Here is a 12,800-nt window from a genome sequence, read left to right on the forward strand (position 1 = left end):
GACTAACAAGTTTTAGTAGTATAATAAATGAATTACTTTCACAGAATTCAGTTTGCAATATCTTACATCTGAGCAGTTGTCCGTTGTGGTGCTGTCCCTCAAAACTCTCCTCCAAATGAACTCTGACTATTCTCCTTTCTCTGCTTTTTCCACTGGTGACTTAAAAGCATTTGAATATTATGTTGTATTGTGGTATACTGGGGCAGGGAGTATCTATGTTTTATCAGCTGGTTGTGTGGTGCAATTGAAACCATGGTTACTCAGAAGTCAGCAACATGGAGCTCATTAGGCCTTACTCCATTGTGCACTATTCTTTAAAGCTGACTTGATTTCACTGTTGCTTTTAGCTCAGCGTTTCATTTTGAACACTCCAATGTTGGGGCCAGAATAGTAGCTTACCTTATAATAATTATAATAATAATCATAAACAAATGTGCAGGTCTTAAAACGGTTTACTTGAGACCATATACTTCCCTTCATACACATATCTATTCCAGAATAACTTGATTGAATAGTGTCACCTTCTCATTTCAGAGACATGAATCATGCTAGAATTTCCTGTATTATTTAAATATGTATGACTTCCTGAATGGTTTAAATAGTTATGAATATCCCATACCGTTTGTGTCACCTTCTTTCTGACATCCAGATTGTGAAAAGACCATGTCGGGAGCTCTGTGTGCATTGCAGGGCTTCTGGACAAACACTGGAAAAGGTTTTAAATGAGGCTGTTTACACAGTGGTGTTACTTTATACCTTTTATCACAATTTTATGAGAAGAGCATGTGCTATTATTATCACTTTGCTTTGTAAAATGTATTTGCAAAACTAAATTTGTTTAGCTTATAAAGCAATAAAATTGAAGTTAGATGAATAGCCTTAGCTGGTTGCCCAAAGTAGAGTAAACATATTTATTACAGTAAACCGAAAAAGGGATAATTAAAAGCAATAAAACACTGTAGGGGTATGAGAAAAGTTTAAGACAGCAATATATTTAAAAGCCTACAGAAAAAAATTCTAAAATGTTTTAAAAGGACGTTTTCCATATCTTAGATTCACCTATCCGAGACCCGGTCCCCATAAAACAGGTGATTTTCCCCATATATTTTTTAAAGGAAGTGTTTGTGAAATGTTATTTGCTATTTGTTAACACTGCGATTTCAGAAATTAAAGTATGAAGAATGTGGATACAGTCTACATAGCTAAATTGGTTGCAAGCTGATTACAGGTTCCAGTGGATTGAGTGGACGAGACTAATAGTGGGTCTTACAGGCAAGAAGACAGTTTCTTTCTACTTGTGCCATAGAGAGAAGTGAAGGACAGATGGGACTCGTTAACCTGGGAAGGTAGCCCATCTGGGAGAAGGAATACTCTGCCTTGCTGGGAGAAGGAAAGGCTTTGGAGTCAACCCTACACAAATCCAGAATGTAGTCTCTAAGACAGTTGGATCACATCTTGTACACTCCTTGCAGCAGCAACTGCAACAAATACACCTTTTTGCCACTAATAGGCAATCTTATGTTGATCCTAGTAATTATGCATTACTGTCCATAGCTTTCCATAGTAACAGGTATGCAGATGTTTCAGGGAGACCAGCTAAAAGTGTAAATCCATACGAAGCAGGCATTCTTTGCCCAACATACTCCTTTGGTCCAAGTATACCATTGGCCAAGTATGACCAAGTATATCATTCTTAAAAGCTGAGAAGCTAGAGTATCACTGGGGAACTTTTAAGTCTGAGGGCTGCATTCCCTTGTGACAAAACTTCCAAATTCCGCATACCAATGTTGCTGAGGGGCAAAAGTGGACAGATCAATGGATGTGACTCTTTGTATAGTAGCCATGCAAAGGTCAGAGGCTTCTACAGATTTTCACATCTCTCCATCCAGGCAAGCGAGAAGAATTACCGCAGCTCAATGACACATTCCAACCTGGCATTCATGGATAGTGTGGAACATAGCTTTGGGGTGTGTGGTCTCTGGGGAGAGGTTCTCCACCACTGGGCTAGAGTTTGGACCTTGTACTCCTCAAAAACTAACTTGTGCTTCCATATACAGTGGTCCCTTGGGTTAAGTACTTAATTCGTTCCGGAGGTCCGTTCTTTACCTGAAACTGTTCTTAACCTGAAGCACCACTTTAGCTAATGGGGCCTCCCACTGCCACCACCGGAGCATGATTTCTGTACTTATCCTGAAGCAAAGTTCTTAACCTGAAGCACTATTTCTGGGTTAGCGGAGTCTGTAACCTGAAGCGTATGTAACCTGAAGCGTATATAACCCGAGGTACCACTGTACTTGTACATTTCTAAAACACTTCTAATTAGATGACTTTTTTGCAAAGCCAGCTACTAATATTAAGGTTCACATAATATTAAGCCAGTATTTCCAGGGAAGGTCTTCTTAACAACCGCATACAACTCATAGAATCTCTTCCATCCTTCATTTATTATGGTCCATTGAACATGAAGCATAGAAGACCCCAGCTTCCAGGTCTGTGATGCAAAGAAGGATGATAAATGGGCATGGTGTCTCTCAACACCTGATTCTCGCTAAGACCTCTTGTGAACTGAAGTTTAGTCAAAGGAAAACCACTAGCAAAAGTTGTGTAAATGTTTACTGAGCCTTCCCAGGAGCTGGAATCGAATCCAATTGCCCCTAAAAGGCAACACGGTGTACCAAGGAAGCTGTCGATTTATTTTGTGGCCTGCTTCAGTTTGCAGGGTTGCAGCAACTACCGGTATATAGCTCAGCAACAGTGATGGAAGCTGTCTGCATTAACAGCAACACAGAGATAATTATGCAACTCCTTTCTATGAATGCAGTGCTAGAATTGTGTACCGTGCTGCAGATACCATTTAAATTGGAAAGTATTATCAGACAATCCTAATGCACATATAAAAATAATAATGCCCATTCCCTTTCCCAAACAAGTTGAGCCCTTCTGTCACATCACATTTGTCACCGAGTGGTAATACTAAGGACAAAATCATGTTATATAATAACAACTTGATAATGCAGGAGAAGCCTTTGTGAAGAGCCATCATTTCCCTTTCACAGCAAAATACAAAAACTGCTCCAAGGACACTCTTTTGTGGTGGGAGGGGAAAGCTTCACCAAGAAATGCAATTATACATAGCCTGCATAAAATTGCAACAGCATGCTTCTTTCATACTACCTTCTCTAAGATAACTGAAGCTCCAGATATCATGCAAAAATGCATTAATGAAAGCTTAGACCGTAAAAAGCAGTGCATCCCTTAGTCATGACAGTACACTCAAGTTTGAAGACAAACACTTAATTGTTGCCTAAAGCAGTGTGACATAAATGTCATTTTTTCCCCCCCCTCCCAATAAGGTGTAACAAATCAGAATGCCTTGGAATGATTAGTTTAATAGGTTGTTGATTTAAATAGCGCTCTAATTCTAGCCTTAACACATTTCTCTAGTCAGCCCCCTTTACTGGTGAGCAGATCATTTAATACTTTATGCCACTTCCAGCTGCCTGCTGTGGTTGAGTCTTCTCCCTGAAAATTGTTTTCTCTGAGGCTCTAACATAGCTCTTTTCTCTGTGATATTCTGAAGCAAAAAGATTTCCACCTTCAAGGTTTACTCTAAAAGTGTATCATACACACCTAATTTAAATAATTAAAGGGGTTTTTTGTAAGTGAAAAAAATGCATACAATTACAGTGTTTTAGAAGACTTTTTTTTGCTTGAGATAGAATGAACTAGCAATGAATGTGTGTCAAAGTTTGATTTTGTTTTTCTCATATTCACTACTTACTTTCGTCTTGGAGTGTTTTGCATTTTGTCATGACTAATTTCTAAGGGAAATCTTAGCAAAGTTTGCTAAGAAATGGTCTGTATACTCTCTCTCTCTCTCTCTCTCTCTCTCTCTCTCACACACACACACACACACACACACACACACACACAAACACACACAAACACACACACATTACCTCCTTTCTTTCCTGTAACTTCACTTTCCTTAAATCTCTTCTCTGGAAGTCTTGAAATGTACTTTCTCTTTCACAGTTTGTTTGGGCACCTGTTTAAGGGTGTTAGGTAAAGGTAAAGGGACCCCTGACAGTTAAGTCTAGCTGCGAACAACTCTGGGATTGTGGCGCTCATCTCGCTTTACAGGCCAAGGGAGCCGTCGTTTGTCCGCTCCGCAGACAGTTTTTCTGGCTCATGTAACCAGCATGACTAAGCCGCTTCTGGTGCAACAGAACACCGACACCAGAGCAGCACATGGAAACGCCGTTTAGCTTCCCGCCGGAGCGGTACTTATTAATCTACTTGCACTTTGGGGTGTGCTTTCGAACTGCTAGGTTGGCAGGCGCTGGGACTGAGCAACAGGAGCTCACCCCGTTGCGGGGATTCGAACCGCCGACCACAACGCCACCTGCGTCCCTTTAAGGGTGTTATCCATCCTTAATAAGTAGCTCTACATAGATTTGGGAATTACTTTAGGATTATTTGGGGGGATGCTGTAGAATCAGCATGAATCATTCAGTACCTAGTTTTTTGCACTAAAATGCCTTTTTTGCAGCTATATATTTTTACTTGCTTATCGTTATTTCTCATTTTCCTTCTGTGCTGCTTTTAGCCCATCTGTAGCATGCATGCATGAAGAGCAGCACACGAACAATGGGAACACAATACAGTGGTACCTCGGATTACATACGCTTCAGGTTACATATGCTTCAGGTTGCAGACTCCGCTAACACAGAAATAGTACCTCGGCTTAAGAAGTTTGCTTCAAGATGAGAACAGAAATCGTGCTCCGGCGGCGGCAGGAGGCCCCATTAGCTAAAGTGGTGCTTCAGGTTAAGAACAGTTTCAGGTTAAGAATGGACCTCCGGAACGAATTAAGTACTTAACCCGAGGTACCACTGTACATGGTGGTACAGCTCACATGTAACACTAAGGTGAATAGTTGTGCATTTACTCATAGCAGAAATTGTAGCTGCTTCAATCCTTTCCCAGCCCTGCTGCTTTCGTGCTCCCTAGGGCTAAGGTGTTATAGCCAAACCTGAAGTTGTGGTTTGTCTTGTGGTTTATTTGGAGTGAGATAAATCACAAGCCCAGTTTCAAATCTAATGCTAAGCCAATCTATGGCTTCATTCTGTGTGTCAGGAGCAAGGGAGGAGCTAAGTGGCTACAATTTCTGTGTTGAGTAGCCTCATACTCATTTAAGCCATGGTTTGGCTTAGCATTACATGCAAACTGGATCACAGTCAATAGCTTTTGCTTCTTGGCATACTAAAGTGAAAAAATCACATTGATGGCAGTACATCTTAAAGCATTTGGGGGGAAAGTGTAATGCAACAGAAAGGGAAATGATCTACTAATTGGGGATGCAATCTGGAATCAGTTTTTCGCCTATTCCCTTTTCTCTCTTTTTCTTTTTGCTCAAGGAGGGGAGGGTAATTATGTTCAAGTTCTTCTCAGATTTTACTCGATCGATGACCACAGTCATACAGAATAAGCAGCAAACTAAACAGTGAGACATCTCAGTTCTACCCTTGTTTGGCATTAGCCAAAAAAACAGAAGTAAGGTGAATTTATACTTGGCCTCACAGGAGTATTGTGGCCTTGGCTGGTTTTATTCCTAATAACTGCTTGTATTTTGCTTGTGGTGATGAAACCCATAGAATGTTTGTGAGCTGAACTGTTCAACTTAGTCCAGGCATTCAGTGTTAAACTTTCCAGGAAGCAAACGTATCAGAAACTTCACAGAGGAGACATAGAAATAGGAGATAGGTAGGTGCTTTGAGCATAGCTGAAATCACTTAAGGTATGGGCGAGAAATCTTGGGACTGGCCTGGGTGTGGGATGAATTGTGATAATGCCTCTTGGTTTCCTGGATTAGAGAGGTATATGCATATGCACCTCTGACTTTTGCAGGGCTGGAAATGTAGAAGGGTAAGAATCACAACCATTTTGCCACCCAGTTTTTGCCTCTGGCCTGTCCACCACTGCCTTGTAATACCACAGATGCGCTAAGGTAATGCTCAGGCCAAAAATTGTTCCCCGGCCCTAACATCAGAAAGAGCTCGGTGCTATGAGGGGATTGAAATAGGTGTCTGATGAAGTTACAGGCAAGCTAAATAAAAAAGAAGTGAGGCAAAGAGGGCTGAAAGCAGAGCCTAGGAACAAGCAGGGCTGTGCACTGTTGGCATGAAGTAAGTGGACAGGAAAAAGGGAGGATTGGCAAGCTGGGGACTCTGAACAGGGTTTTGTCAGTAGTTGCTTCCTGCAGTCACTGCAGCATTGAGACTGGATAACCTGAAAGGGAGACAACAGCAATCTGTTGTGGGGAGAGATCACAGTTCTACTTTTACATACTCATGAAATTAACTAGCTAGTTCCTTGGCTGCAGGCGCCAAATCATTAATCAGCCTCAGGATTTTGGCAATTGCAGGGGGTTGCACATGCCCTAACACCCCGCCACAAACAAATCCATTACTAAAACGATTAAGTAGGATCACCAACTACTTGAATGACTTAGGAATTATTTATTACTCCTTAGAGACAGATAGTATGTGGTTTCCTTCTTTTATGAACAGCATCAATAAAATTGCCTTCTCACTTTTAATCCACTCCACCTTTATCTCACTGTTTTCTTACGTCTAAACTGAAATCTTGTACCTAATATCTAACGATGCAGTGTTCATTTTCCACTCATTCATTTTATAGCAAACCTTTAGTAATGAGATTTCTAGCTGAATGCAGATCTAGAGAGTCTGGAGCTGATGGTCGTCTTGTTGGCATAATAGCCCAAATCCAATGTAGCTATTATATCTAATGAACAGCAGCAAATAAAGGACCTGGCTTGGCAAGACTTAAAGGTAAAGGTAAAGGGACCCCTGACCATTAGGACCAGTCGCGGACGACTCTGGGGTTGCGGCGCTCATCTCGCTTTATTGGCCGAGGGAGCAGGCGTTTGTCAGCAGACAGTTTTTCCGGGTCATGTGGCCAGCATGACCAAGCCACTTCTGGCGAAACCAGAGTAGCACACGGAAACAATGTTTACCTTTCCGCCAGAAGTAAACAATGTTTACCTTTCCGCCAGAAGTAAACAATGTTTACCTTTCCTATTTATCTACTTGCGCTTTTTTGGCGTGCTTTCGAACTGCTAGGTTGGCAGGAGCTGGGGCCGAGCAATGGGAGCTCACCCCATTGCAGGGATTTGAACCGCCAGCCTTCTGATTGGCAAGCTCTAAGCTCTGTGGTTTAGACCACAGCGCCACCCGTGGGGGAAGGACCAGATCATGTGGAAAATGAACATAATATTTTAGCTGCAGTTCATTCATTTTCAGCTTTGTATTCTTATAAAAAAGTGCTCCTAGACATTCTGTTGTTTCACCCATAATCTAGGTTCAAGGTGCTATTTTGCTCCTGGCTTTCATATCTCTGTTTCTACCACTGATTGGAATTCTAACCAAAGTATGACTCTCCTCTCCTTTCAAAAAGTATGTGACTTCTTTGTTTTTGATCAAATTTCAATTCTAGGTAACAGTAATTCTGACTTCAGCACCTTACTGCATGAACTGAGTCTCCAAGAAGTACAGTGCCGTATGCCAGCTGTGCATTAATAATATATTCTTATTGTGATTAATATTTATGCATTTATTGGGGGGGGGAGCAATTGAGAAAGTCTGCACCATGCATTGGATCCTCATGAGAAGCTGCTCTGTTACATGTGGAAGCTAGTTTCATGTGGTGTTTCTATCATGTGAATCATTGCCATGTTCCACTGTCATAAATAGACCTAGTGGATTAAATATGAACTACACCATTTTATTTTCAAGTTTCTGACCAAGCTCTTGTTTGCCTTTGAACTTGTAGGGATGACTTGTCAAGCCAGAACATCCTACACTGAAGATGAAGTTCTTTGGGGCCATCGTTTCTTCCCTGTTATTTCCTTAGAGGAAGGATTCTTCAAAGTAGACTATTCCCAGTTCCATGCAACGTTTGAAGTCCCTACAGCACCTTACAGTGTGAAAGAACAGGAAGAAATGCTCCTTATGTCCTCCCCATTAATAGCACCAGCTGTAAGTAACAGTAAAGAAAGAAATAATTCTGTAGAATGTCTAGATGGCATAGATGACGTTGGTACAAAGCTACCGTCAAAACTGCAGAAAATGACTGGAAGGGATGACTTTCCTAAAAAACTGCTGAGGATGAGTTCTACCACTTCGGAAAAAGCCTACAGCATGGGGGACCTACCTTTGAAACTCCAGCGAATAAGTTCTGTCCCTGGCAACTCAGAAGAGAAACTGGTATCTAAAACCACAAAAATGTTGTCAGATCCTATGAGCCAGTCTATGGCAGACTTGCCACCGAAACTTCAAAGATTATCCGGAGGAGGAGGTAGAATGGAAGGAAACCTCCCCCCAAAACTGAGGAAAATGAATTCTGATCGGTTTACATAACATGAACAGACATATTAGGTATTATTTCATGTTTGAATTGCCATTCAATCCAATTGAGCAGGAAAGCAAACACGTTGAAAATTACATTTGATGACTGGTTTTCCTTAAGAGTTACATGCACTCTAGGACAACTGTATTCCCCCAAATTAAGGACTCTTGTTGAATTATACAATAAAATACATGAACTTCAGTATAGGACCATATGAAAGCTAACAAGCTAATATTAATCGGCATGTAATATCACCACAAGCATGCAATAATAGTGTGCAAATTTTGCATATAGTTTTATGGCATGGTTCTTACTATATTTATACTGTATATTATGGGTGGGGAGTGTAAATGGGGTGTTATTCTCCTATATTTCTTAAGCGTTAAGTAGTAGATAAAACATCCAAGTGGGTTACTAACAGGGCAGGTTATACATTTGTTTATAATGGGCACAATCCAGCCAAAGTTAAACATTTTAGGCATGATCCATCTGCCCATTGCAATCTTCCCAGCCTCTCAGCATGTGGAGAGGTCACCTGCTGCCAAACCTCCTTCCCTTTCTATCCCCCACCCCCCTGTAGGTGGAGAACTATGCAGAAGTGCACATAAAGGACAATTTGCAACAGTCACTTTCTTAAAATTTAAGTAAGACCTTAGATGGCTTCTATTTCCATCAATGGAAATTATAAATGTTTCATGTTGGCTGAATCGTGCCCAGTACCTTTTTACTCTCCTGATGTAAACTGTGATGTTTCGTTCAGACAGTTATAGTGCATGTTTCTTTGTTAGATTCAGGCTATCAGTATTAGGAATAATGAACACCAATACTTTTAGCCTTAACCTCCTAACTTTATTGTTTATTTTTAACAGTTTCCTCCACTTCTTTGGGAGGGAGAGCTACAGAGATCCCTGAACCCGTGCTTTATATTAAAAAACAAAAAAAGTGCAATGGGCTTAATACGTGCAAAATAAGGACAGGTTTCCATTTTAGACACAGTGCATAAAAACCCAAAGAATGTAAGAGTGATAGGTGCTGAGAATCATAGAACTGTAGAGTTGGAAGGGGCCACGAGGGTCATCTAGTCCAACCCCCTGCAATGCAGGAATCTTTCATCCAATGTGGGGCTTGAACCCACAACCCTGGGAGATTAAGAGTCTCACCCTCTACTGACAGCTTAAATAATATGAAACAAGCTCTAAGAGTGAAGTAAAGTTCAAAAAGAGATATATTTTCTTGATTTATTATGCTGATTGCTTCATCTTGCCTAAATCACCAATCCCCTACTGGGTGCCCCCCCCCACATGTGCTTTTGACTACATTTTCTACCACCCCTGACTATTGGCCATGCTGTCTGGGGCTTATGGTAGTTGTAGTCCAAAATATGTGGAGGGCACCAGCTTGGAAAAGTCTGCACTTAAGTAGATTATTAATCTTTCCATAACTTGTACAAGGCTCCGAAGAACAAGTTAGAATAAAGTTGGATTTAGACAACTGAGAGCCTCTTAGTAACTGCTTAGAAGCTTAACGTGTAGTATCTAAAATCCTGGGAGAAGTGTTTGACTTTAACAACGGTAGCCAGTGTAGTGTTCTCAAGATGATGTTGGGCTACAACTTTCATCACCCCTGATCATTAGAATCATAGAATCATAGAGTTGGAAGAGACCACAAGGGCATCGAGTCCATTAGCCACACTGGCCGGGATTGGGAAAGTTGTAGTCCAGGCATCCCCAAACTCGGCCCTCCAGCTGTTTTGGGACTACAATTCCCATCATCCCTGACCACTGGTCCTGTTAGCTAGGGATGATGGGAGTTGTAGTCCCAAAACAGCTGGAGAGCCGAGTTTGCCTATGCCTGTTGTAATCAAAAATCGTCAGAAGAGCACTATGTTAGCTACCCCTGCCTGTAACTACGAAAGCATGGTTTATGGTTTTGCCTAGCATTATCACCATTTCAGTGCCACAAAGGGTAAGTACTTCACTGTCTATTGCAAGGCTCCTGGTCATCTGAATCTACCTGGAAGGGTGTTTTTTTTTAATGATGGCTACTGCATTAAGGTGTGTAGCATTGTTAGTTTAGGGTGCTTTCTCACACTACCAACCTTGCCTTGTGAGGCAATAATTATCAGATAAATTAAAGCAGAGGAAGATAAATGGTGACTATGTGCCAAGACTGCATCATCAAAAATATTGCATAGTTAGCATATATGACCCTGGGCCTCTCCCATTTGGTGCACAAAAATGATTTTTTTTTAAAGCACCTTTTTAGCCCAGTCCAAAGTTGACATTATCTGCTAGCAGAATAGGCAAGCTCAGGAGTAACGATCCAAAGTCATACAATGAGGAGCCATCAATGTTGCTACACCAGTATTGATCCCTTGTGCTTGCCTCTGCCTGCCAGTGTAGCAGCCAAAATGATGCTGAAATTATCAGGAGAATGGTAACAAATTTTGCACACCACCTCTATTGTAATAAATAGGCAAATAAGTCAGAGGTTCCTGGCAGGAGACAGAATTGCATAGGAAATTTCATTTTCCATTCAGATGCGGAATGGAAATTCAGAGGAAATTTCATTTTCCAGGGTTGAGATTGTTTAATTCCACCTAATATAGAAATCAGTGGTTGAGATGGGGGTTCACCCTGGTGAAAAGCAGCATTGATGGGTGCACAGAAGCCAGGATGAAGACTTCTTGGAGGCCCAACAGATACTGGCATGATCTGTGGAATTTCAACAGAAACCCAACCATAATGGCGGTAGGGGAACCAATAGGAGGTGTTTCTGCCAATTTCTATTTAGGAGTAACTTAGCTATAAAAGCACAAGCCTTTTGTTCTTTGCAATCTTAGACAAGGCAAAATATAGCACTGAGCTCTTAGGGGGTTTTTTTTTTTTCTTTCTAGTTAACAAGAATCTTGCATGTTCAATTGTTTTGTGAAATTCATATAATTCTAAAGCATTAGTGTTCAATAATCGCCTGGAAGTTGTAAGCTGAACCTCCCCTGCACTGAGACAAGAGCCACAGTCCTAAGAATAGGATTGCTAATTGGAGTAATACAAGTAGCCCATAATATATAGCCTACAATAATTCCGTTTACAGTGTGCTGCACATATAAGACATCAGGGATCAAGGTGAATCATGCCAGAGGTGCCTGTCGGACCAGGAAAATGTTTAATAAAACCCAGCTGGCTTAATTATAGAAATTGTTCTACATGCTATGGGGAAAGACAAATAAATGAGATTATCTGGCCAAGGGCAAAACTTTCCCAATAAGATGATCAGTCAAGCCCCAAGCATAAAAAGCAAGGGCAATATATTAAGTACCAAAACAAAAACGCTACTATTGATATAAATGCATAATCTTTAGCCAGTATTCAAAGAGACACACTAGGTGATCCCAAGGGTTGTGTCCAACTAGAAGTAAAGTTCGCTGCCTCTGCCCTCTTTTCAGTTGCAGATCCCGATTTTGAAATTCATCTCAGTTTGCCAAAATATGAAGTGAGGGAATGCAACTAGAGAAACAGAAGTGCACACAGCTTTCTTAGAAGTACAGTGCTAGCTGTGTAGCTATTCAGATCTAGATCTTACTCTGCTGTCATGGAGTAGATCTGAAAGAAAATGACAACAAATTCAGAACAAAGCAAAGTTCTGTGATCTGTACAGTGGAACCTTGAGTTGCAGACATAATCCGTCCTGGAGGCACGTCCGCAACTCGAAGCGTTCGCATCCAGAAGCACTGCGTCTGCACATGCATGCAGTGCGAATTAGCGCTTCTGCGCATGCATGAGCGGTGAAACCCAGAAGTAAACATTCCCGTACTTCCGGGTTGCCACGGGACGCAACTTGAAAAGACGTAACCTGAAGCGGACGCAACATGAGGTATACCAGTTTTTGAATGGAAAACATTTAGTTTGCTTTTAAATTGGACTTATATTTATAATGTTGAAAAACAAAAGAAATGTTAGATTTTTTTTTTTAAAAAAATGGCAAATAATATTAGGGAAATTTGCCTGACATTTCTCCCCCCCTCCTTTGAGCCCAAGTGCGACAGTAGATGGAAATTGTATTTTACATCCTGGAGAAAAGGTTTTATGCTGATTATCTGAACTGAGCAATTTTTATTTGTTTAAAGTACAGCACTACAAACAGAGGGCTAATTCCACAGATGAATGTGCATAACTTAATCTCTCATCAGTTGACGAATTTCACCTGAACTTGTGAACATCCACAAACGAAACGTTTTGGCTCAGTTGCAGCAAACCACTCACATAAGAGGGATTTCCTATTTCTCTCTCCCTTTGGCAGCCTCCCCATGCATCCAAAAAAATACACTGCAGAAAAGGATGTGATGTACGTGGGTTGCTGTGGTGGGAAGA

The 12,800-nt window shown here is 41.1% G+C and overlaps 1 protein-coding gene across 3 annotated transcripts in view; it reads left to right on the forward strand.

The window, feature by feature from the left end:
- KCNJ3 (potassium inwardly rectifying channel subfamily J member 3) overlaps positions 1 to 8,631 on the forward strand; it is a 113,500-nt gene extending 104,869 nt beyond the window's left edge. For all 3 annotated transcript variants that reach the window (XM_081872455.1, XM_081872454.1, XM_081872453.1), the window contains one exon: positions 7,855 to 8,631. In XM_081872455.1, the coding sequence (XP_081728581.1) occupies positions 7,855 to 8,441 (587 nt within the window). In that variant the 3' untranslated portion in view covers positions 8,442 to 8,631. The remainder of the gene's footprint in view (positions 1 to 7,854) is intronic.
- Positions 8,632 to 12,800: the final 4,169 nt, after the last annotated feature.

This window comes from Podarcis erhardii, assembly GCF_964252035.2.
Source record: "Podarcis erhardii genome assembly, chromosome: 1".
Taxonomy (NCBI): domain Eukaryota; kingdom Metazoa; phylum Chordata; class Lepidosauria; order Squamata; family Lacertidae; genus Podarcis; species Podarcis erhardii.